General features: G+C 39.9%; 1 protein-coding gene across 1 annotated transcript; it reads left to right on the top strand.

Annotated features, from left to right (window-relative positions):
- The first annotated feature begins 7,918 nt into the window (after window positions 1–7,918).
- Window positions 7,919–13,348, top strand: LOC127542692 (testisin-like). Its single transcript, XM_051968449.1, has 5 exons — window positions 7,919–8,643; window positions 8,947–9,118; window positions 10,234–10,514; window positions 12,494–12,657; window positions 12,823–13,348. The coding sequence occupies exons 1-5, from the start codon at window positions 8,583–8,585 to the stop codon at window positions 13,048–13,050; spliced, it is 906 nt and encodes a 301-aa protein (XP_051824409.1). The 5' UTR covers window positions 7,919–8,582; the 3' UTR covers window positions 13,051–13,348.
- The last annotated feature ends 13,844 nt before the right edge of the window (window positions 13,349–27,192 follow it).

The following is a 27,192-nucleotide window of genomic DNA, read 5'->3' as shown; positions in this document are numbered from 1 at the left end:
GACGGGGAGTATGGGTTCTCCCAGGACCAGGCACTTTGGTAATGACTAATTCAGATTTCTCGTTTATTCTGTTGAAAGGACATTTGAAGCCCTCTTCAGATTGGGGTTGAGAGTGATTTCATGCAAGCGACAAAGTACTGACTAGCAAGAAGTGGGGTTGCAGCTAGGTGACTCATATGCTTGCCTTTCTATCTATCTGATGTTGATCGACTATTTTAATAAAAAAAATTCATGATAATACCAATTCTTACTGTGGTGTCCTTTTTGTTCTATCCCTGGGTCTATCCTCTCTGGTCATGACCAAGATGTCATCCTTGGCAGAAGAGAAGGAAATTAAATGTGGAATGTAAAGGTTAAAATTGGATTATCTTGTAGCTTAAGCTGCCACATAACTTCTGTTCTCTCCTGCCGGGGAACTTCTGACTCACTGTGTGTCTCCATTCCCTAGTCTTTCCTGGCATTCACTTTTAGCTTCCACTTGCCTTCTGGAGCTAGGAACCAGCTCAAGCACAGCAAGATCATGTAGAGCTCTGAATCTAAACTCCCTGTGGCATGAAGTTTGAAGCCCCTCAAGAGCCTTGTGTTGTAACCTGACTAGAGAAGGGAATGTGGAGTCCACAAATAAGGAAAAATGTCAATCACTACATTAAAAAAAAAAAAAAAAGATTCAATTGCATGATAAATGGAGGCTGCATGATTGTACTGAAAAGATCACTAACTCTGAAACCATCTATCATAGCTCCAAGGGACTTGGGTTCAAATCTTGCCTTTGATATTACCTATATTAATAGGCAACTCATTTAACTTTCTGGGCCTCAATTTTCTTACATGTAAAATGAGGAAATTGAACTAAAAGGTCTGTGGGATTCCTTCCAGCTTTATTTCTATGATTCACAAATGCTAAAGAATACAAACAGATCATTTTCAAAAAAAGCAACACATACTGCTAATAATCACTTAGAAAAAATTACTACTGTCACTAATAAATAAAAATTAAAATAATTTTGAGGGACCACTTCAATTAAATTGCCAAGAAATTATTTAAAACAATGGAATTCAATGATGGTAGTGTTGTGAAGAAATAAGTACACTTATTCATTATTCATGTATTTGCTATTTTTTGTCTTTTTTTTTTTTTTTCCTGAGGCAATTGGGATTAAGCGACTTGCCCAGGGTCACACAAGTAGGAAGTGTTAAGCATCTGAAGTCACATTTGAACTCAGGTCCTCCCGACTTCAGGGCTGGTGATCTATCTACTGCGCCACCTAGCTGCCCCTATTTGCTATTTTTTGGAAAGAAAACATTTTACAGTAAAAGTAACACAGATAATCATAACCTTCAACCTAATTCCATTTTGGAGATGAAACCCTGGAAGTGTTACCAAAAACAAACAACAACAAAAATTAACTGTTTAAAGATTAGCCAAATAATTTTTAGCTAATTAGGTATGGATTCTAAGATCTGGAAGTAATTTTAATGTCCGAAAATAGATTGCAGCATATCAATGAAATGGAATATTTTAATTCACATAATTTGATCAAGAGGATAATAGGATTATAGATTTAAAGGGAAGAGACCTTAGATGCTATCTAATTTAATATCACTTTATAAATAAGGAAACTGAGTCCCAAAGATATTAAATAGTTGACTTGATATCACACAGATAACAATCCGAGGCAGTTTGCCATTTCCCAACAAGTATGTGGCAAAGGGTAAAAGCTGAAGAGAGGTAAATTTTGATATGAGGGAAGGGAAGAGGAAAAGAAATTTCTTACATCAGAGATATTCAAACTTGAAGTGGGCTCTTGCCCAGGTAGGTGAAGGGTGGTGATTTCCCCTTATTGTTGATTTGTAAGAAAGAATGAGGCAGCTGGTACAAAACACAGAGCATTGGTTCTGGAGTCAAGTACAGCTGGATTCCAATCTTCCCTCAGGCACTAACCAGGGTGTAATCCTGGGCAAACTTACCTACTTCCTTATTTTGGTGACAATAATAGTATCTATGTCAAAGGGTTATTATGATGCTAACAGGAGATAATACATATAAAGAGCTTCACACATATTAACAGGCTCTATACCTGCTTACTAGCCATATTTACAATACATTTAGAGTATATGAATGATCATCTAATGTTGGAATCCTAACAAATGTTGTCATTAAAATTGATAAAGACAATAATTATCTAATTTAGCATGGTTCAGTATGATTGATCTGTTCCTACGAGGAGATGTTATGGGCCAGAACTTGAAACAAAGTACTAAGTGGAATCGAGGAGACAATGTTTAAATCTAGTTTAGAATTGATTTAATCCTACAACAAATAATGGTTTCCCAGTAATATAATGATTGGTGTGTACTTGGTGTACAGCATATAAGCAAGAAGCTCTCAGGGCCAGAGAGCACTCTGGGAGATTGAGAGCCAGGAGTGAGTGGAGGCATCAGTTGAGAAGATTCAGAGAGAGCTGGAGGCAGAAGCTGGCAGACAAGCTGCAAGAGCTCTTGGGTCCAAAGAAAGAGATAAGACTTGGAAGGAGAAAATAAAACGTTTGGATTTTATTAGCTGGCTGCATTAAAAGGGAGTATTACTCTGAACTGAAACTAAGGCTGCCTCCAGAGAACCTCCCCTGAGAAACCTGCTCCCAGAGAGGACTATCATATATTATAAAAAAGAAGAACACCACAATCTAAGAAGGGAAGCCCCTAGCAACTGGGGAGACTGAGAAAGGCCTTCTGCAAGAGACTTAAGCTTAGTTGTAAAGGAAGCCAGAAAACTGAGATGGAGGAGAAAAAGCAGACCATCACAGGCACTGGGAATATCCAGAATGAAGGCAAGGAGATAGAATGTCATATTCAAGAAACAAGAGTAGGCCAGTATGACCAAATCATAGTGTTCACAGGTCGTCAATATAATGAAGATTGGAAATGTGGGAAGAGGCCAGGTAGAGTTTTAAAGGCCAAGCAGATACTTTATTAAAAGTTATTAAAGTTATTAAAAACTGTATCTCCTTTGACCCACTACTACCTACTACCTCCCTCCCTAGTGACTACCATTATCTACACCTCTAAAGAGACCAAAGGAAAAGGATTCATGTACAAAAATATTCATAACAGTTCTTTTTGTGGTGGCAAAAAATTGGAAACTGAGAAGATGCACATCAATTGGAGAATAATGAAACAAGTTGGTATGTGAGGGAATATTATGCTGAGAAATAAAGAGGACAGTTTTAGAGAAAACTTATATGAACTGACACAATGAAGTGAGCAGAACAAAAGAAAAATTACCCTAACAACAGCAATATTGTAAAGATAATCAATTATGAAAATACTTAATAATTGATTGATACAATGATACACCACAATTCCAAAGGACTCGTGATGAAAAATGCTCTCTATCTGAAGATAAATAACTAATGCATCATCTGGAAGAACAAAAGGGTCAAGAATTTCAAGAGAATTAATGAAAAAATGCAAAAGAAGGTGGCATAGCTGTACCAGACCTAAAACTATATTACAAAATAGCAGCCATCAAAACTATTTGGTACTGGCTAAGAAATAGAATAGTGTATCAATGGAATAGGATAGGATCACAAAATATAATAGTGACTATAGTAATCTAGTATTTGATAAACCTAAAAGCTCCAGCTTCCGAGATAAGAACTATTTGACAAAAATTGCTGGTAATACTGGAAAATAGTATGGCAGAAACTAGACACCTACCACAACACTTTATACTAAAATCAGGTCAAAATGGTTCAAGATTTAGACATAAGGAGTGATACTATAAGCAAATTAAGGACCAAGGAATAATCTACTTCTCAGATTTGTGGTGAAAGAAGAAATTGATATCCAAAGAAGAACTAGGGAACATTATGAAATGCAAAGTGGATTATTTTGATTATATTAAATTAAAAAGATTTTGTACAAACAAAATCAATGCAGCCAAGATTAGAAGGGAAGCAGATAAGATGACAGGAAAAAATAATGATGAATGTTGGAGGGGATGCGGGAAAACTGGGACACTGATGCATTGTTGGTGGAATTGTGAACGAATCCAACCATTCTGGAGAGCAATCTGGAATTATGCCCAAAAAGTTATCAAAATGTGCATACCCTTTGATCTAGCAGTGCTACTACTGGGCTTATACCCCAAAGAGATACTAAAGAAGGGAAAGGGACAGGTATGTGCCAAAATGTTTGTGGCAGCCCTGTTTGTAGTGGCTAGAAACTGGGAAATGAATGGATGCCCATCAATTGGAGAATGGCTGGGTAAATTGTGGTATATGAATATTGTGGAATATTATTGTTCTGTAAGGGATGACCAGCAGGATGAATACAGAGAGGCTTGGAGAGACCCACATGAACTGATGCTAAGTGAAATGAGCAGAACCAGGAGATCATTATATACCTCAATAACGATACTGTTTGAGGATGTATTCTGATGGAAATGGATCTCTTCGATAAAGAGAGCTAATTCAGTTTCAGTTGATCAAAGATGGACAGAAGCAGCTACACCCAAAGAAAGAACACTAGGAAATGAATATGAACTATTTGCATTTTTGATTTTCTTCCCGAGTTATTTTTACCTTCTGAATCCAATTCTCCCTGTGCAACAAGAGAACTGTTCGGTTCTGCAAACATATATTGTATCTAGGATATACTGCAACATATCTAACATATATAGGACTGCTTGCCATCTAGGGGAGGGGGTGAAGGGAGGGAGGGGAAAAATCAAAACAGAAGCGAGTGCAAGGGATAATGTTGTAAAAAATTACCCTGGCATGGATTTTGTCAATATAAAGTTATTATTAAATAAAATAAAATTTAAAAAAAAAAGGGAAGCAGAAAACTGGGGAAATTTTTACATTCAATATTTCTGATAAAAGCCTCATTTCTAAAATATATTGAGAATTGATTCAAATTGGCAAGACTATAAACCATTCTCCAATTGATAAATGATTAATTTTTTGAACAGTTTTCAAATAAATAAAAGTCATTTCTAGTCATATGAAAAAATACTCTAAATCTCTGATTACAGAATGCAAATTAAGACAGCTGTGAGGTATCACTGCACACTTCTCAGATTGGTTAAGATGATAGGAGATAATGATGAATGTTGGAGGGGATGTGAAAAAACTAGGACACTAATGCATGGTTGGTGGAATTATGAACTGATCCAACCATTCTGGAGAGCAATTTGAAATTTGCTATCAAACTGTGCATACCCTTTGATCCAGCAGTCTCTGCTAGGACTGTATTCCAAAGAGATCATAAAAAGGGAAAAGAACCTCCATGTGCAAAAATGTCTGTAGCAGTCCATTTTGTTGTGGCAAAGAAATGGAAACTAAGTGGACGCCCATCAGTCGGAGAATGGCTGAATAAGCTATAATATATCAATGTAATGGAATATTATTGTTCTATAAGAAATGATGAGCAGGCTGATTTCAGAAAAACCTGGAAACACTTACATGAATTGATGCTAAGTGAAGTGAGTAGAACCAAGAGAATATTGTACACAGTTTCAGCAAGATTATATAATAATCAATTGTGATTATCTTTTCAACAATGAGGTGATATAGTCCAATTCCAACAGACTTGTGATAAAAAGAGTCATCCGCATCCAGAGAGAAGACTATGGAGACGAAATGTGGATCATAGCATAGTACTTTTATCGTTGTTGTTGTTGTTGTTTGCTTGGTTTTTTTTTTTTTTTCTTTCTCATTTTTCCCCTTTTGATGATTTTTTTGGGGCACAACATGATAAACATGGAAATATATTTAGAAGAATTACACATGTTTAACCTATAATGGATTACTTGCTCCCTAGGGAAGGCAGGGAGAAAAATTTGGAACACAAGGTTTTGCAAGGGTAAATGTTGAACACTATGTTTATATGTATTTTGAAAAATAAAAAACTATTATTATGAAAAAACAAAAAAATAAAGTAAAAAGATATGCTTTTAAAAAAAAGAACTAATGGATTCAAAATACAGATTGAAACTTTTTCTCTCTTTTTCTTTTTTTTTCTGGGAACATGATTAAAGAAGAAATGTTTTATACAACTTCATATGTATAATGGGTATTTTATTTCTTGCCTTCTCAATGAGTAAGAAAGGGATGAAGGGAGGGAGATAATCTGGTACTGAGAATAAAATAAAATTGAATTTTTAAAAAATTTCAAATACAAATATTTATCCTACAGATATAGGAAATCAATGGAGCTCATTGAACAAGGAAATAATATTGTCAGAACTATGCTTTAAAAAGACCATGTTAGCTTCGTAGTAAAGATTGGATTAGAGTGGGGGGTAGACTTTAAAGTAGGAAAATAGTTAAAAAGCTTTTGAAAAAGTGCAGGTACATGGCTCTTTTCAACAACGAGGTGATTCAGGCCAATTCTAATGGTCTTCTGAGGAAGAGAGGACTGTGGGGACTGAGTGTGGATCATAATATATTATTTTCATTTTTGTTGTTGTTTTTTACTTTTTTTTTCTTTTCTTTGTTTTCTTTCTCATTTTTTTCCTTTTTGATCTGATTTCTCTTTGTGCAGCATGATAATTATGGAAATATGTATAGAAGAATTTCATATGTTTAACATATATTGGATAACTTGTCATCTAGGAGAAGGGATAGGGAAAAGGGAGGGAAAAAAATTTGGAACACAAGGTTTGGCAGGGTGAATGTTGAAAATTATCTATGTACATGTTTTGGGGAAAAAAAAAAAAGCTTTAATTTAAAAAAAGAAAAAGTCCAGATAAAATGCAACTAAGTCTTGAACAAGGGTGGCAGTTATGTGAATAGAGAGAAGGGACATCAACAAAAGATTGGGGAAGTAGAAGCAACAAGAATTGGCAATAGACTAGATATGCAGAATTACTCATGATGAGGCAAAGATGAATAGAAATTTCAATCTGAAAAACATCCAGCAGGACAATGGGAATTCTACCAATGGGAGATACCAAACTTCCCAGTTCCTCACAGGTTGATGCTCCAGGACTAGAAGACTAAGTCATTGATTCAGGTCCTAGTCTTCCAGACCAAAAAAATTCTGAGGAAAACATCTCAATTTTAAGGAAAAGCATTCTAATTTAGGAAAAATTCACCTGTAATGTGATTTGGTCATGAACTCAAATCATTATCTTTGGGCTTCCAACATTCAGGATTTGAAGTCTGAGGATCTGGGTTCAGATTTTAACTCTGATATTGGCTACCTGTATAAATACAAGTATATTAAATATTAAATGATTTGGGCAAATCACTTAACCAATCCGAGTCTCTGTTCCTCATCATTGAAATAAAGGTGTTGAACTCATGACCTCTGAGTTCCTTTCGAGTGCTAAATCTATGATCCTTTGATTACTGATTCTTTCTTTTCTATTCACTTTTCTATTTAAAATGCTCAGTTTATGATTTTTTCCCCTCATACAACTACCTAACTCTTTACTATATAATTTATGTCCCTTTTGACCTTTTTGATCATAAAAAACAGGATAGCTCAAAAAAAAAAAAAAAAAAAAAAACCAGAATGGCCATCACTTCCAGAACAGATGACTCTCAGAAGTACAAAAAGACTAATTTGCTTGGTCCTGTCTTATAAAAAGCTAAGAGTTTGGAGCAAGAATTCGCCTCTTGTTTTAATACATTATCTGATTGATTATTTTGTTGACTGCTAATAAGTTTATAGTTTTTTTAAATTAAAACCAGCCTTTTTCTATACCCTATTCCAGACCTTCCAGGATGATATGCCCTTCTCTACCAGTATCAAGTTTTATCATTCCCAGTTCCAGAGCTCTCCCAGGCTTCCTAGGACAGAGCTGAACAACTGACTTTGCCCAGAATCTGAAAGACCCGATTCAAATTCAGCCTCAGACTTTATTAGCTGTATGTACTAGACCCTGTTTACTTCCGTTTTCTCAATTGTAAAACTATTAAATACACACACACCCCAGAACCAAGCTCCCAGCATTGCTGTGAAGACCAAACAAGATGCTGTTTGTAAAAGTCCTTCCTCCAGTAGCTGGCACTGTGTAATGTCCCTTTCTTTCCCCGTCCCCCTCCTCTTGTTCTTAGGTTCCCGCTTCAGGATAAGGTCCCTTATACGGGCCCATTTTCCGGGCGGGAAGCCTTGCTGACAGCCCTGGGACTGAGAAAAGGGTCAGGACGCCTCCATTTTACAATGTCCTACAACAGCAAAGATCTCAGAAACAGACATCAGGTCCGCTTTTCACTGTGACCTCCGGGGGGGCTGGCGTCTCCCACTGGGCGCTACGTACAGGGACGGAGAGAAGCCGAGAGCCCCGGGGTGTGGGGGAGGGGCAGCCGTCGGCTTCCTCTCCCGAGTTTTCCTCGCCCACTAGGGTCCATCCGGGGCCCGGGGCCCGGGAGCCCGAAGGCCTGTTTGGGGCTGTCGAAGCTCTCTCTGGGTGTTGGAGAACCTTCTAGGTCCCCTCTCCGAGAGGGAATCCAAAGGCTGCTTGTAGGGGCGCCACCCGCAGGAAGGAGGGAGAGGCCGCAGCCGCCCTCGGCTGGAGACTTGGAGCCCTCCGCGTGGAGCGCCACACGGGCTCAGCCTCAGGCGAGGAGGCCATGGGCTGGGTCAGCCCCACGCTCCTGCTGCCCCTGCTGCTGGGGGCGCAGGAGTACCCAGGTGAGGAAGGGGCCCAGGCCGGGAGAGCGGGGCACTAGGAAGAGGGACGCTCCTCCCCCGCCCCTGTGCCTACCGCCTTCCCCCAGGGCTCCCGGAATTGAAATTAAAGAAGGATAAGATGGAAGTCCCGGACCTAAACCCTCAAATGAGATGGCGGAGGCGGGGGGAGTGCGGTGTACCTCTAGGGTGACAGAGGGTCAAGGGCAAAAGTGGGGGGAGGAGGGCACACGGGTACGAGAACGGGCGGGGGGGGGCCGGTTGGGGTGTCTGAATCCCCCCAATCTCCCTTACCACTCTTCCAAGCCTTGCAAGCCTGTGGGCAGCCCAGGGAGTCAGCACGAATCACCGGAGGCCTGGCAAGCAGGATAACCCGATGGCCGTGGCAGGTCAGCCTACAGTATAAATACTTCCACCTGTGTGGGGGCAGCCTCATCCATTCAAAATGGGTGATAACAGCTGCTCATTGCTTCGAAAAGTGAGTCTCCCTTCCCAAGTGGATGGGCAGGGCTGAGCAGGTTACAGGGAGGGCCAGGACCCCCGTTCCCTGGGATGCGGGGTGGGGTCCCCATAGACCATTCGCTCTGATGCCTTTCCCTGTCCCCTGATCCCTCATGCCCCCAGTCTGCACTTCATATTTAACAGGGATTTGAAGATTTGAAAACATAGTCAACAGGAATAAGGAATACTTTTAAAAATGTTAAATGCTGTGGTACCATAAAAATTGCCCTAAAAAAGAGAAAAAGAAGAGTCTTTGGAGTCCTCAGTTTCTGCACCTTCCCACAAATATCCCATTCCAAATTCCTATAATCCCCTGCTCTCAGTTAGCTGTCAGCTAATCCCTACAAAATGGATAGCCCAGAAAGTTATGGTCCTTGAACCTCCCTCCGTTTTTCCATACTCCCCCTAAACTTCATAAAGGAAACAGTGCTTTGCATCTAGTAAGCATTTAATTAAGACTTCTTGAATGGATCCAAATGGATGACAAATTCTTTCAGGCACCCACAAAAAATGGATCATAAGATCACAAATCACAGATGTTGAGCTGAAAGGGACCTTACAGATTACCTTAATCCAAGCGCTTCGTTTCACTAATGAGGAAACTGAGGGCCTGAAAAATAAAATAACTTGCCCAAGTTACACAGCTAGTAAATGTCAGAGCTGGATCTGTATTCAACATCTAACCCCATATTCAGCATGTATTCCAGTGTACTGGGTACAGTTTTAGGCACTATGACAGGTATGTGGATAAGAAATGTGGACTGAGGACCTACTCAAATAATTCCAGCTCTCCCAAAGCATGAGAGCAGCCCATCTTACATTAACAAAGTCTCTGAACCCAGAATTTACCATAACTCATAGCTATGGCAATCCCTATTGCCTCAGTAATTACAGGTATCTCCAAGACCCCATGATCCTTATGATACCTCAAAGAAATTTCTCTGATCTTCACTTCCCTCCTTTGTAAAATCAGAGACAGACTAAATTATCTCTAAATTCCTTTCTAGTTGCTAATTCTAGGAGTTTATCTACCCAGGATCCAGTGGCCCTGGGGCCATCATGATATCTATTCTCCCTCCTTTTCCCCTTTAGGAAAAGAAAAATTAGACATTGGACGGTTTTTGCAGGCTCAACTACTCTCCTACCACCACTATTTCCCTTAAATCGTCCCAGACGTTATTCTGTGGAAAAAGTAATCCTTCACCCCAAATTCTCTGGTAGGCCACCCAAGGACATCGCCTTGGCAAAGCTGAATTCGCCAGTTCGTTTCAAGGAAACCATCCAGCCCATCTGCATCCCACCTTCCATGATGTTCTTTGAGAATGTGACCATGTGCTGGGCAACAGGCTGGGGAGAAATAAGCGAAGATATACGTGAGGATGGTTGCAAAGATGATTTTACTGGGTGACAATTGCATCTAGCCCCCATCTACAATAGAGGCAACATCTCTTTCCCAAGGCAGACCATCCACTTTGTACCCTCTATGAAGGAAATCCTGATTTTAATTTCTTATTCACCCAACTTTTTGATTTGCTTTCTTTGACCCTTTGGTGATATGCTTGATTTATTCCATTTCCTCTCATTCCTGATAGTAATAATGCCTCATACTTGTACAGCATGTTACAGTTTTTGCAACCTCATCTCTTTAGAAGCTGCAGTAAGTAGGTGAGACAGGTAAGATCATCCTAATTTTACAGATGAGCAAACTGAGTTAAGAAGACCTAAATTGAAAACCAATCTCAAATATTTATTAGCTGTGTGACTGTGGTCAAGTCACTTAACCCTGTTTGCCTTGGTTTTCTCAGCTGTAGAATGAGCTGGAGAAGGAAATAGTAAATCACTGCAGTGTCTCTGCCAAGAAAATCCCCAAAAGGGATCATGAACAAGCAGATATGACTGAAAACAACTAAATAACATCCAGGCTTCCAAAGCTAGCAAATGTCAATACTGAAGTTAGAATCGAGGACTTCTTAACCCTGATCCCAGTTTTCTTCCCAGTGTCCCACACTCCATCAGTAAATGGAAGAACAGATTTTCATAGTCATACTACTTCATTAATTAACCTAGTCCAGAGAATTTTTGAGTTACCAGCAAACTCTAGAGAAAGCTCAGTTCTTTCTCTTTAGGTTGTTGTTTGTTCTTCTTTCTCAGAGAGGACCATGACGTCAGGGAGGTGACATGTAAGTAATGATTTCAGAGAGAGAGGCGGTGTAAAGTCACCTGCCTCAGTTTCTCCTTCAGAGCCACCTGGGTCCAGTGGCCAGGACGACTGGACATGGCCCTGGATGCAGTGGGAGACCTTGGCCTTTTTAAGGTTTTCAACAAGTCTCAGTTTGACTGAAGCAACACCCCTTTAGTGATTAAAGCTAGGTAGCAGTTAAAGCTAAGCTTACACACAAATAAAGAATCTGCAAGGTAATGCCTTCCTTTCCTAGAACCCAAGAGAATTTGGGGACTTTTGATGAATGGATAAAAAGGGGAATGGGATACATTTCCAGTGCCCTTTAAGTACAAATGGAACATATTATTTTGTTATTCCACTAATTGTATTACATCTCCAATTGTTTGCAAGGTTCTAGGGTGAGACGGCAGGGGTTTAAAGGGGAACCCTAAAAATATGGAAGAGATAGTTTCTGACCTCAGGAAGCTCACAGTCTGACTGGGGGAGCCAGGACTCAAGCAAGTGAAAATTTAAAATAGCAATAGCAAGCAATATTTGGTAATTGCCCAGGGTGTTGTCCTGAGGGAGGACTATAAGAAGAGATCTTGTGAGCAAAGGCAGCCAGGACAGACTCCTGGGGAGGAGTGGGTGGATGGATCTGGCCGAAGGATAGACAGAATTTCAGTGGGTGGGGAAGAAGGAGAAGGATATTTCTCCTTGGGGAAAAAAAACTGCATTGAACAGCATTTCAGAAGAGAACTTGAATGGGAATGTAAGAAAATGGATTTTGTTGGAAGAATGATTTCATGCCTCAGAAGTAGCCTAAAAGGCCAAGTGAAAGGCCTAAGAGTTTTAACCTCTATCTTCACTCTTTGATTGAAAGTGCTGTGAATTCCCAGCAGTTCTGATGAAGCAACAGTTCAAAAGAGGGACAAATATATATATATATATATATATATTTTTTTTTTTTTTCCTAGCCCTACATCTAAATGAAGGTTAGTTTGTTTAGTGTTTTGAATTAGATAGTCACAATTGCCTCCAGTGAACATCCAAATCTAAGGTTTTTCCTTAGTTTTTCCCAGTTTATAGCTTTACCAATCCAGAACAGGCCATCTTTACACTTACTATATTCAGCTATTGTTCTTTTTTGTTGACTCCAGATATAACCTTTTTTCTTTCCTAAATCCCCAGCATTGCAGAAACCATGGATCTTACAGGAGATACAAATACCCCTCATTGATCAAAAGACCTGTGACAAATACTACCACATGGGAATGCCTTTTTTGGAAGCACCTTTGATATATGATGACATGCTATGTGCTGGATCTTTATTCGGAACGAAGGATTCTTGTCGGGTAAAGTAGCCAGCTGGGACCCATAATGGAGATTGATATTCTTTGCTTCCTCTTCAAGTCTCTCATTTGGATTCAAGAGTCCCCTATCACCCTTTACCTCTGAGCCCTAACCCATAAGGTTCTAGCTACCTTCTTCCCAAACTGACTCCATGTGTATTTTTCCAGGGTGACTCCGGGGGACCTTTGGTATGTAAAGTCAATGAGATCTGGTACCAAGCAGGAATTGTGAGCTGGGGGGTAGGTTGTGGTGATCCCAGATTTCCTGGTATCTATACCAATGTCAGTTTCCACACTGACTGGATCAAAAGTATAATTATGTCCAAAAGCTCCACTCAGTTTCCAACTGATGTCCTCCCTCTCCTCCTCCTTCTCCTCCATCTTCTGCTGCACTAATCCGACCTTCCTGAGACCACTCCTCATGAATACTGTTTAAGAATACTCCATGATTCAATTTAAGAGCTGGAATGGGCATGTTCCCCAAAGCTGGGCACTTGAGCAAAGACCTTGCTTGCTCCTCTGAAAAGATCTTTAAAAGGTATTTGAAGATTTTCAGTCCTGTGCCCAAGGAGAAAGAATTCTAAATATTGGAAGGGAGTCGAGATGTTATCAGGAAGATTGTCCGTTTTTCTGTAGTTCATTTGCTTGCCAATCTGTTTAATGAGGATTGACTGTTTCAATAAAGGTTGTTGGATTTTTTCATGCTAATAATAATGTTTCCAATAATTTATCTTTGGATTAAGCCTCGGAAATCATAAAGAGTTCATCCTTTAAAGAGTACAGTTGACAAATGAAAACTTCATTTCCAGAAACCAAACTAGTTTGCTGGGCCTTGCCCCAATTTAAGAACTGAGTGCCGCATCCTATCCCTCACTCTACCCTCTGGAATAAGAAACCCATTCACGTCTGAAGCAGGAAGGAATGGTCCAGATAGGCCACTTCATCCATCCCCAGCTAATCCAAGACTTGCACTCCTGCACTTGTGATCTTATTTCTCATCCCTCTCCTCTCATTTCCAAATAGTTGTCCCCAGGGTTGTTCCCTCTCCCCACCCTCTTCTAAGAACAACTGGTTTCCCAACCGTGCTTAGGTAAGGAAAAGATCCCACAAGACAGATCAAAAAGAGGGCCTTTTGAGTGAAAATGCTGAAAAGCTCCTGGAAGATGAAGGCAGGGTTATGTATAAAAGGCAAGCACAAGGAGATGATGGAAGTTGAAGAATATATGGGTATTTGTAGGTAAAGGAAATACCTGGTTTGTGAGAAGGAAAGTGTATGGGGGAAAGAAAATAGATGGGGTAGATAAAGCAGAAAAAAAAAAAAACCTATGAAATTTGAGCATCATTATGTGGTTATCTGGAGTCAGGATTAGGAATTAATCTGTAGCTCATTCAGGTGTCAGCCTGTTTCAGGGATGAATAGTGAGTGTATAAATAAGGTTGGATGTTGAGTCTATAATAAAAAGTAGATATTGCTCTCTATTTAGAATTAAGAGTCAATTTGAAAGAGGTCAAACTAGGTTTAGGACCAGTTAGTCACTGTGGGGTTGTAGTCAAAGCTCAATATGTGGTCACCTCATTTTAACTCTGTAGCGTAATGGATTAATATGGGTCTATAGTGGGGATTAAGGATTCAATCCAGGAACCAGGTGAGGTAGACCTAACTTGGACCTAAGAAGATTCATCTGTGGCCAAGACAAATGGGTCAGTGTTGACCTGGGGTTAGGAGATTCATCTGTGGCCAATTTAGGGAGTCAATTGAAGGCCAGGAGTAGAGTTTAGAAAAAGATTATTAGTTTAATATATTAGGATTAAATATGCTTGTGATCAAAACTAAGTAATTATTTTGAGTTAAAGATCACACTTTGGCCAAAATTAAGAATCAGTCTGGGGTTAAGATTTGTCCTTATTCTTAGGGGGAAGAAATTCAAGATGCTCAAAATTCAAAATTAAATCTTCCCTCAGAATTAGGTATTATACCAAGGATGGGGGTTTAGTCTGAAATTAAGTTTTGGAATCAGTCTGAAATTGAAATTAAGACTCATTTTAGAGGACAAGCCTTAGGAGTTCTGCAAGAAGAGTCAGTCTGTGGTTAGAGTAAGGACAGTAGTCCAATATGAGAGGCCTTAAGAAATTCAAAACATGACATGAAACTCTGACATGAAAGAGAAACCCTGAAATTTTCTCAGATAGCAATCAAATTTGGCAGCATGTTGATTCAGTAAAAAGCTATAAAATCTGGGTCTGATTCACAAGGAGACATTCTCCCAACCAAAGAAAAGATAGATATATTCCCCCTGCTCTCCCTTTTTTCTGCTTTATTCATACCTAATTTAACTCTCAAGTCTCAGATCTCAATAATTCCATCTCACTACATCATCCCATGTGGAAAAAATTTCAAAATATTATTTAATAGGAAATGCTTAGTAGAGCCATTAATGCACAATTACCCTAAAGCATGAGCTAGCAAATATTTTCTCTCAAGTCATTTGCCTAGATTCTTCATGAAATCCCTGACACCCCAGCAGGGAATCTGTCTCCTGAAAGATGTAGAACCCTTCATAAGGTTATCACATATCTCTGATTCATACTTCTCTCATACCTAGGCAAAACTTGGTCACCCAAGAGACTTTTCTGAATGCCCACTCTCTCCGAGTTTTCATGACGTTTCTTTCTTCTTAGATTACTCCTCATCATTTATGTCCTGTCCCTTAAGCTATACTTTGGACAGACTGTCTCTGTCTCTCTGTCTTTCTCTCTCTCTTTCTCTTTCCTTTCTCCTTCTCCCTCCCTCTCTTTCTCCTTCCCTCCTCTTCCTCCCCCCTACTCCCCCCCATCCCCTTCCCTCTCTCTCCTTCCCTTTCTCTCTTCCTGTCCCCCTTCTCTCTCCCTTTTTTCCTTCCCTCTCTCTTTCCTTCCCTCCCTTCCTCCCTTCCCTTTCTCCTTTCCCTCTCTCTCTCTCCCCTATTCCCTCTTTCTCTCCCTTTTTATCTCTCTCCCTCTTTCTCTTATTCACCCTTTCCCTCTCTCCCTCCCTCCTTCCCCTTCTCTTTCTTTCTGTCTCTCCCTTTTTTAAATTCTCCCTCTTTTTTCCTGTCTCTTCCTCCCTCTTTCTCCATGTTTCTCTTCCTCTCTATTTTTATCTATGTGTTTCTCTTTCGGCTCTCTCTTCCTCTTCCTCTCCCCATCTCTCCCTTTTCCTCCCCCACCTTCTGACTTTTTTCTTTTTCCCCTTTTCCTCCTCTTTGAAAGGGAATGTCCAAGCAACTAAGAGATCCATCAAAATTTTCACTGACTATTGCAATCAGTCACAGATTCCCCTGTAATACCTAACAAGAGAGTAAGTCCTTGCAGCAGTTTCAAAGATTGTGACATGGCACAAAAAGAAAATCAAAAATGTTTGTCTAAAAAGGCACTGATCCTGAGAGCCTCCCAAATAAGTACAGCTAAAGACAATCTTAGCTGAGAATTTCATCAAGGAAGTAAAGCAATTCTGGGGTCAGAAAATGGGAGTGTATATTTTACACATTGGTGCCCTTTCAATTCTTTACGGTGTTTGGGTACCCTTTGGATTATTTACCAAGGCAGCAGGTTGAACTAGGTAATAAAAAACCAACAATTGAATTGTAACCGGAATTTTTTAAGTAGATACAATCTAAAATGACCTATTCCACATATCCAAGTAAGACTTATTTTCTTTGTGGAAAGTAGGATGATGATAGCTAAACAATACCTCTTTCACTCTCCTCTCTTCAAGAGGGGCATTGGGCTAAAATTATATCTTTCTTTTACACATCAGTTATCAGCATTCAGGGTTATCAGGTTTTTAGAAGCTTCAGAACAAAAGCCTCTTCTCCCAGTTGCTCCAGATTGGAACTAGTAACAACTTAATCTTAGCCAGTTTAGTTCTACTCCCACCAAATGTTTGGTACATAAAGATAATCACAGATTACAAGCAAACATATATAAAACAAGAAGTAAAAAAAAAAAAAAAAAAGTGTAACCTGGGTTTCCCTGGGCATCCAATTTCAACATCCCCAGTTTGCCTAAGGTGAAGCTCTTTTTGTCCCCTACCACATGGGTAGGGGTAACCCCCTTCAATTAGTTGTCTGCATCTTTATTTTGGTGAATGAGCCTTTCATCCTCTTTCCCCCCATTTTTTAGGTAGTATTCTTTTATCTGCTATATTCAGTGTAGATGCAATGAACCAAAATAGGGAAAGAACAAAAGTATCCTTTCCTTGTTCCTCCTCTTTTGCCTAAGTCAAGGTAAGATATCTGGTGATGTTTATTTCTGTCCTAAGTAATTTGTCCTTAGTTTTAGGTGTTGAAGATGATCCCCAAAGGCCCAATCGTCTGAGCCTTGGTGATCTTGGAACCAAGATTTGCAGGTGAGGTGGTGCAGCCAGCTGTCTGATATGTTAACCCTGAGAAATCAGGGTACCTGAGACTCAAGTCTGAAGGGGAATTGGGGATGAATCCACTGGACTTGGATCTGGGATTGTGCTCCAAAGGAACTAAACTATGAACCTAATTCTCTTCCCCTCCTCAGAGACTTGAGGTGATGAAAGAGAGGAGGAGAATTACACCTCCCCAAAATTGGGGGAATTTGTATATTTATGACTATATATGTATTTTTTTTTATTTTAATAGCTTTTTATTTACAGGTTATATATATGGGTAACTTTACAGCATTGACAATTGCCAAACCTCTCGTTCCAATTTTTCCCCTCCTTCCCCCCACACCCTCCCCCAGATGGCAAGATGACCAGTAGATGTTAAATATATTAAAGTATAAATTAGATACACAATAAGTATTCATGACCAAACTGTTATTTTGCTGTACAAAAAGAATCAGACTCTGAAATACTGTACAATTAACTTGTGAAGGAAATCCAAAATGTGGGCAAGCAAAAATTTAGGGATTGGGAATTCTATGTAATAGTTCTTAGTCATCTCTCAGAGTTCTTTTGCTGGGTGTAGCTGGTTCAGTTCATTACTGCTCCATTAGAACTGATTTGGTTCATCGCATTGCTGAGGATGGCCAGGTCCAGTTGTTGAAGTATATAATGATCTCCTGGCCCTGCTCGTTTCACTCAGCATCAGTTCATGTAGGTCTCTCCAGGCCTTTCTGAAATCATCCTATTGGTCATTTCTTACCGAACAATAATATTCCATAACATTCATACACCACAAATTATTCAGCCATTTTCCAATTGATGGGCATCCACTCAGTTTCCAGTTTCTGGCCACTACAAACAAGGCTGCCACAAACATTTTGGCACATACAGGTCCCTTTCCCTTCTTTAGTATCTCTTTGGGATATAAGCCCAGTAGAAACACTGCTGGATCAAAGGGTATGCACAGTTTGATAGCTTTTTGAGTATAGCTCCAAATTGCTCTCCAGAATGGCTGGATATGTTCACAATTCCACCAACAATGTATCAGCGTCCCTGTTTTCCCACATCCCCTCCAACATTTCACATTATCTTTCCCTGTCATTCTAGCCAGTCTGACAGGTGTATAGTGGTATCTCAGAGTTGTCTTAATTTGCATTTCTCTGATTAATAATGACTTGGAGCATATTTTCATATAGCTAGAAATAGTTTCAATTTCTTTGAGAATTGTCTGTTCATATCCTTTGATCATTTATCAATTGGAGAATGGTTTGATTTCTTATAAATTACAGTCAATTCTCTATATATTTTGGAAATGAGGCCTTTATTAGAACCTTTGACTGTAAAAATGTTTTCCCAGTTTATTGCTTCCCTTCTAATCTTGTCTGCATTAGTTTTGTTTGTACAAAAACTTTTCAGTTTGGTATAATCAAAATTTTCTATTTTGTGATCAGTAATGATTTCTAGTTCTTCTTTGGTCATAAATTCTTTCCACTTCCACAGGTCTGAGAAGTAAACTATCCTATGTTCCTCTAATTTATTTATAATCTCATTCTTTATGCCTAGGCATGAACCCATTTTGACCTTATCTTGGTGTACGGTGTTAAGTGTGGGTTGATGCCTAGTTTCTGCCATACCAATTTCCAGTTTTCCCAGTAATTTTTGTCAAACAGTAAGTTCTTATCCCAAAAGCTGGGGTCTTTGGGTTTGTCAAACACTAGGTTGCTATAGTTATTGACTGTTTTGTGTGACTATATATTTTGAAAGTAAATATTCCTCTGTTAAAAAAAAAAAAAAAAAAAGTTAGGGGCAGCTAGGTGGAGCAGTGGATAGAGCACTACCCCTGAAGTCAGAAGTACCTGAGTTCAAGTCTGGCCTCAGACACTTAACATTTCCCAGCTGTGTGACCCTGGGCAAGTCACTTAACCCCAATTGCCTCAGCAAAAAAAAAAAAAAAAAAAAAAGTTCCTGTTACACAGTAATTGGAGAAGTCACACTGATGAGTTTAAATCATAAAATAACATACATAAGTAAAGGGTCTCTACAAGTATGCAGTTAAAATAAGGAGAAAATAATCCCAGCCTGAGAAGTCCTATCTTAGCAGGTCCTTGAAATGAAGGGACATTTTGGGGTACCAGCTTTGTCCCCATGCCTCTGGCTCTGGGAAGAGCTTCTGCTCATGCTTTTCTCCCTCTACATTTTTCTCTTTTTCTCAATCTTAAATACATATCACAGCATTATCTTTCAAGGAACTTCCCCAATTTCACCTAGAGAGCCCAGCTGCCACTGACCCTAGCAGGCCCTGCCAGAAAAGGGAATAGAGAAGGCAGTGAGGGTTAGATTTAGAGATTGCCAGGGGAACCACCCATGCATGCACTTAGGGCCAGTCTTGTCAGGTAGGTGATCCATTTCACAGATAAGAAAACTGAGCCTCAGCCTTGATTAACCCAGATAACAGATTTTTAGAGCTAGAGTTCAAACTGACTTCTGTGTCTTTTTCCTTTAATCCGAGCTGTTAGATCACAAAACTGTAACTTGTCAAAGATATTTCTCGTCTACTCCAGTTCACATCCTTTCCAAGTATAGCCCTGAAAGCCTAAGTCCTTCAGGACATAGTACCCGGCCTCCTGGGGTGTGAGAGTATCAGGAAGGACTGGCCCTTCTGCTGTGAAGGCTTGCTGAGCCCTTTTCAGGGCTGCTCATCCACCTTTGGTGTTTACCTGGCACTCCACGCTTACCTGTGACTCCAAGTGGTGTAGCATGAGCAGCGGCCACACCCCATAAACAGTCTAAGCAGGTTGGCGAAAATCTATAGGCCTCAAACTTAAATTTAAGATGCAAAGTTATTCCCCAGCAGAATGGGCAAATAGGAGCACTTGTTTTAATAACCATTCATGTGATCTACAGTGTGGGGTTTGTGGCCAAATGATGGCAGGCCCCAAAGCTGGGGTTCAGTCATGGGAAAAGTTCACATTCTCCTTGACAAAAGGCAGGTTTATTTGGGAAACAGGTTACAGACAAAATGCAGGGATATGACAGACATCAAGGAGGGTAAATATGAAACAGAATGGGAGAGCACAGGAAAGGCCAGTTGGAAAGGGACCACCCCCTTGGGACTGAAGCAGGCCCTCAGCTGGCAGGCTAACTCCTGAAAGGGATTAACACCCCAAAAGAGTAAGGAGGAGAAGAGGAGTTGGGGAGCTTGTGGGCTCCTTCCCCTAATCATGTTCTTAAATCCATAGAGTAAGATGCGAAGGACTACAAAGGAGAAGGAAGAGGAACAAGTCTTCCCAGAACAATGTTATAATAGTGTAACTATAACAAAGAAGGAGTTATTATTTATTAAGTGCCTACTATATGCCTGGCGTGGTGCTAAGCATTTTACAAATATTGTCTCATCTGATTCTCGCAGCAACCCTGGGAAATAGGTGCTATTATTATTCTCATTTTGCAGATGAGGAAACTGAGGCAAGCAGAAGTGAAATGACAAGTCTAGCATCCCACAGCTAGTAAATGATCTCAGTCTTCCTGATTTGGGGCTGTCACTCTCTCCATGTCAACACCTAAAAACTCCTGATCTAATCCAATTGTTGTTGTTCAGTTGTTTCTTTCACACCCAACTTTCCTGACCTCATTGGGGGTTTTCTTGGCAAAGATCCTGGAATGGTTTGCCATTTCCTTCTCCAGATCATTTTGCAGATAAGGAAACTAACAGCAATAATAAAAACAACATTTATATAGCATTCATGTTCAAGCTTTGTCCTAAGCATTAGTATCTCACAACCCAGGAGGGTAGGAGCTATTATTATCCCTATCCTACAGGTAAAGAAACTTGAGGCAAGCAGAGAAGGGACTTGCTCCAAAAAGAAGGGACATCAGTTCTCTGAGCAGAAGCCCAAATCATGGTCCCTCTCAGAGGTTTTCCTTCCTCTCTAATAGGCCCACATGCAAAAGTGTTTCCCCACACATAGATTAGATAAGGACAGCCTTTGCTTATCCCTTCTCCATCAGCGATTACAATATTCTTATATAGAACGGCCCAGACTAAAGCCTTCCCCTTTCCCCTGGGGACAGTCCCAAAGTCCAGGTACATTTTTCATCCCTCCCACTCCAGTTAGCCAGCTCCACTCACTTTCCCCAGGTTCAAGATCATCTTGTTTTATTGTACCCTGGGAAAGGGATCCCTTTTCCTATGCATGTGACCTCATGAGGATTTTACACTTATAGTTAATGTAACACATCAGTTCCATAAAATGTATAAGTAGGTGGAAGAGGAAGAAAAGGAGACCAATCAAACATTTTTTTTTAAAACAAGCACTTTTTTTTATTTTTTTGTATTGTTTTGCTGAAGCAAAGGGTCACCCAGCTTAGAAGTATTAAAGTGTTCAAGGTCAGATTTGAACTCAGGTCCCATGCTCTATCCACTGTGCCATGTAACTGCCCCCAATCAAACATTTTTAAAAACATACAGAAGAAAATAAAAAGATGTCCAAAAGAGGAAACAGAAAGGACATTTTTTAACAACCATGTTAAATTTGTATATAACTGTTTATAATGACATGCTATAATAGATATGTTTATAATTATAGGTATAATAATTATATCTAATTATATTGTTTTCCAATACATAGATAATATTTTATCATGTATATATGAAATACTGGATATATTGTATTAATAAGACATATGTTTATTTTTAAATATATATTTTATATAGGCATACTGGCTAAAACATAAGTTTTTTAGTTCACATGCAGTTTTCCCTTTTGTTCATTCTTGAACATTGAAATGTTTGTGCTTGTTGATAATTAAGTTCCCAATAAAACTAAAATCTGGAGGGACGGGTTGGTTCGCCACATCCAACAGCAGCTGAAGTTTAGACACAGGGAAAGAAGGGAGGGAAGCCAGACAGGCGCCCACCGCCTCCTCCTTGGCACGGGAGGGCGGGGGCACTGGCCCCCTGGGAGTCTATCGGTAGCAGGAAACAGTTGTGGAGCTCCCAGGAAGCTGCCCCCAGCAGGTTGAGCAGGGACTGTGGCTACAGGAGCAGGAGTCCTGATCGCCACCCTCACCTCCCCCCCAGCTGGAAGACCATGTGCTGGGCCAGCCTAGGCCTCCTGCTCCCCCTGCTAATGGGGGCCCAGGGCTACAGTGAGGCGGGGTGGGGAGGTCCGCAGGGGGAGGGGAAGTTTGGGGGGAGGGCAGGAAAGGGAGGAAGTATGTTGGATACCGGTCTGTAGAAAGGCTCTGTGTGTGGGTGTGGGTGTGTGAGATTCCCAGGTCAGTCTCCCCAGAGATCCATTCTCTTCCGTTTTCTCCCTCAGATATTAAAGGGTTAGATATGAAGAAAGGTAAGTCACTCTTTTATTTGGGGGAGGTACAAGGGCTGGTGGTATACAGCCTAAAGAGAGAGATGGGCCTATAGGAAGAAACAATACAGAAACCGAATTCTGTAGACATGAAACTTGGAGTGGAGATTAAACAATACGGACAAAAAGCCTAAACCCCACCAATCGCCTTTGCCTCCCCTCAAAGTCTGCGGACGACCCCAGACCCCGGAGTACACCATTAAGGGCCCGGACACATCCCTCATCAGGTGGCCGTGGCAAGCCAAGCTGGTCTATAGGGCCAAGTACTGGTGTGGGGCCACCCTCATCTCACCAAGCTGGGTGCTAACAGCTGCCCACTGCTTCCACAAGTGAGTGCTCCCGGTGGGCAAGGGGGGGGGCGGGGAACAAGAGCCCTTGGGGGAGAAGGAGAGTCCCCATCAACTTCCCGGGCTCCGGATCTGATGGTTCCAAGCATCCCCTATTCCCCAGACCCTGTCTCCAGTACTTAGGAATTCTGCACGTCTCAAATGAACAAATTGTCACCCACTCAGCATAACCCTGGAGATCCCTGAGCATAAAAACAAAACCTCACATGGTCTAAAAAGTCAAGCAGGCCCCAAGGAGCCACTTCTTTGGACTTTGTTACCCTAAGAATATTTTCTAACCTCATGGATGCCTCCCCGCTCTGACCACAAAGCCCCCCAGACTCAGCAGCATCTGAGGCTTTCTTGCCATTCTTCTCTACAGTCAAACAAAAAAGCCCCAGCTCTGGAAGGTTCATCTGGGATCCAAGAAAATCAGGCCCCGTGGGCTGGATGCTAACCAGTTTTATGAGCGACCGATTTCAAAAATCATCCTATACCCTTACTACAGAAGAAACCCATCCAAGGATATTGCTCTGGCAAAGATGAGCTCCCCAATATCCTTCAAGAAGACTGTGCAGCCCATTTGCCTACCAACCTCCTTGAAAGATTTTCAGAATGTGACCTCATGTTGGCTGGTCGGCTGGGGAAAAACTCTGGACAAACAATGTGAGAATGAGTAAGAGAAACTGTTATTATTAAGAATAAAACCTTGCATTTCTACTTAGTTCATTTGAACGTGCAGTAAATAAGCTAAGAAAGTGAAACCGAGAGGGGTTCTACAGCTTTTATGCAGAATCCTAAAGCTAATAAGGGAGAGAACAGGGAGGATCAGAGGTAACAAAAGTTGTCATGAGAACATTCTTACTTTAAGAGGAAGAACAGGCGGGATAAAATAGAAAGTTAGGAGATTGTGATTAGAGAGAAATGTGAGAATTCAAAATCATGAAGGTGATATATGGATGATGGATGGATGATGTGTATGGATGTAAGGATATGGATGATGATAAAGTCTAAGATGTGGACATATTAGAAGATGAAATATATAAATATATTGGGAGGGGGTGATAGTGATGAGAGGAACCTTAGTTTGCTGGATTGGGGCATCTCCCATAGAACTGAACATAATACCCCCAAATATGAGGATGTTAGAGCTGACTTGTATGACTCTGATGGAAGTTTGCTTCTTATGTATTAATAATGCTGTGAAAGAATGTTGGTATTTTCTTTTATGCATTTAAAAATCTTATTTTAGGCGTTACCAGATTGTGCTTTTGACACACTCAAAAAAACTTGGACTTTTTTACTCTAAGAATATTTTCCTAACTTCAGGGATAGTCACTGCTCCCCAGCTCCTCCCTGGAGGAGCCTTCTCCTCCAACCACAAAGCCCCCCAGATTCAGCCCCTTCTGAGGCTACTATAAGCTCTCTTGCCATTCTTCTCTACAATCAAACAAAAAAGCCCAGCTCTGGAAGGTTCATCTGGGATCCAGGAAAATTAGGGTTCTGAAAAGGAAAGATTCTGAAAGATTTCAGAATCTGAAAAAGAAAAGGGCTTCTTCTCCAGACAAACTATAAAACTTGATTTGTACAATGTTTTATGTTTAGACGACTCTTATTTAGAGCTAGAGATTGTCATTTAATTTTTTGATTACTCTCCATAGAGTCAGGGACATCTGCCTCTTATTCTCTGAATTTGTTCCTCTCTGCCTCTTAATTCTAACAATGACTTTCCCTTCTTTTCCCACATCATTAGGGTGGAACAGACAAAGAGGCCTGAAAGAAACAAAAGTGTCCCTCATTGATCAAAAGACTTGTGACATCTATCACAAGAAATTAAGCACTCCTAGTTGGGTGGGCTTGGTGTTTGATGATATCTTCTGTGCTAACTTTTCAAATGGCAAGAAACATAGCTTCCAGGTGAGGTGTCTGCTTATTTTGTTAAAATAGAAACTTTTCAGTTTTATGTAACCAAAATCACTCATTTTGTCTTCCATAGTCCTTTCTAGTTTGGTCAAGAGTTCTTTCCTTATCCATAGTTGTTAAAGTTTTTTTTTTTTTTTCCCTTCCTTGTTTCTCATATTTGCTTATGGTATTTTATATATTTTTGTATGTGTGTGTGTGTGTGTGTGTGTGTGTGTGTATATGTATATATATATATATATATACATATATATATACATACATATATATATAAAATACCTAGATCTTATATCCATTTGGAGCTTATTGTGGTATATGATGTGCAATGAGGTCTAAACCTAATTTCTACCAGACTATATACTAATTTTCCCAGATTTTTTTTTAGTCAAACAATAAGTCCTTAGCCCAATTTTTAGAGTTCTTGAATTTATCAAAACTTATATTTCAATATTTGTTTTCTTCTTGTTCTTATAAACTTAGTCTATTCTATTTTTTTAAATTAAAGCTCTGGGTAAGGTGTCACAATTAAATTTAACAACTTGATTCTGCTTAACTTTTCCAAATTCCCACTGGGATTCCTAAAGTGAACCCAGAGGGCTCCTCTGTGGCCTTCCCTACCACCACCAGATATTCTGGGTCTCTTTCCCTTTCAGTGCACCCTACGAATGCTTTAAAAAAAAAATACTATACCCATATCCCTTATGTCTCACTTCCTCTTTCTTCTTCCAGGGTGACTCTGGAGGGCCCTTGTCCTGTCAGGTTAATGGTACCTGGCATCTAGCTGGGATTGTGATCTGGGAACTGGGAACTGATTACACTAACCTGCCTGTTGTCTACATCAATGTCAGCATATACACTCCTTGGATCCTAAAAACCATCAATTCAAGCACCCCTGACTGCGGATACTCAGGGATCTTTTGCACCTTCTCAGTACTGCTAACTTGGATTTTCTTAGGTCCCTTTACTTCATCTCTCATGAATCTTAGTCAAGGCTTGGCAAATATGGCGAAGCAAAGAAAGACTGAACATTGTGGCAAAGATTAAGTCCTTACTTTTCCAATTAAAATGATATTTGAAGATACTTCCTAACTCCATAATACCACCTTCCCCATCCCATATCTGAGGAGGTTAGTACCTTAGAAACAAGCAATTAAATTGTAGGAAAAGTTGGGCATAAGAGTCAGAAAAACTTTTGAGTTTTTGATGTACTCAACAAGCTTCTTTCTTTGTCTATTTATGATAGATTGACTGTTACAATAAAGATTTCTTTTTCAAGGCAATATGGATTCTTTTAAAATGGCTTCTCTATTGGACTATCCCTAATTATGACTTGTCAAAGAAGAGTGGTAAAAATAAAAGTTTTACTTTTCCTGGGAACTCTGGCCCCCAGTCACCCCACAGCTTCCCTCTTTTGTTCTCACTATTGGGACAGCTAGAGGGGCTCATTCTCCCCATGTCCTCTGTGTTCCTCATATACATTGCAGTCCTTCTCACTTTGGAACCAGAATCTAAATACAGTCTCAAGCATAGAAAAATATAGAAGATCAGAAGACTCCAATTCATGGAATCCATATTGGATTTCCATATTAGAAAGACATTCTCCATTCCACGTTATGGCTCTGTTAACTTGCCCATGTAATTTCTTTTATTTCATTATCCCTTTCCTGTCCTCATTCTGAATCACTATCAAAAAGGTCATTTTTAAATAATGCTCTTCCCCACTCTTTCCAAAGTGCATTTGGCTACTAGTTTATGTCTAGGAGTAGGTTGGGACAGGCTAAAAAATGGGCTTGTTGGCTAGAAAAAAGCCCAAAAGCATAAAAGAGAAGTAAGATTTAAGGTGGGATGCCTGGAATTCAAAGGGTATGGGGCTAGAGGGATTTAAGTAAGTACTTAGCTAGAAGTTCCAGTTGAGTTAGTCAAAGTCCTCATCCCTGGGACTTTGATCATTACAATGTAGCATAGAATATATACAGTCATATGGTAGAGCTGTTGGTAATATGGAACTGGATTAGCCTGGGTCAAGGTCCCAGAGATGGTAATAAAAGCAAAGATTTAGTTAAAGTATGAGTAAATGTGAAAGACAGAAAACTAGATTTTTTTCAGAGGATGGAATTTCAGTTTCATATCTTACAATTCAACCTCCTTAGAGGATTTCAAAGACAGTTGAGATACCAGACATCATCTAGTTCAATCCCCTTATTTTTCAGATAAGGAAACTAAATCCCAGGATGATAATTAGGTGGGGGCTTGAATCTGATTCTGGTTGGATAAATCCACAGTAACCATATCTTCCCAACCTCACCACCCTGGCCATGCAAGGGATTCTTTTATTTAACAGTGCAATAAGCCTTTATTGCCTTTATGTAAAACAGGTTATGGTACCAAAAACATAGAAAATGTGAAGATTAATAACAAAAAGATAGCTATTTCCTTTCAGAAGCTTACAGTTTAGTTATTTTAAAAAAAAAAAAAAAACTTTTTTATAAAAAACCTGACTTTGTAACTACGTTACAAAGTTTGGAAAACT

Source organism: Antechinus flavipes, chromosome 1 (genome assembly GCF_016432865.1).
Source record: "Antechinus flavipes isolate AdamAnt ecotype Samford, QLD, Australia chromosome 1, AdamAnt_v2, whole genome shotgun sequence".
Taxonomy (NCBI): Eukaryota; Metazoa; Chordata; class Mammalia; order Dasyuromorphia; family Dasyuridae; genus Antechinus; species Antechinus flavipes.
The sequence above is the reverse complement of the archived record's forward strand: the minus strand, read 5'-3'. Positions and strand labels throughout refer to the sequence as shown.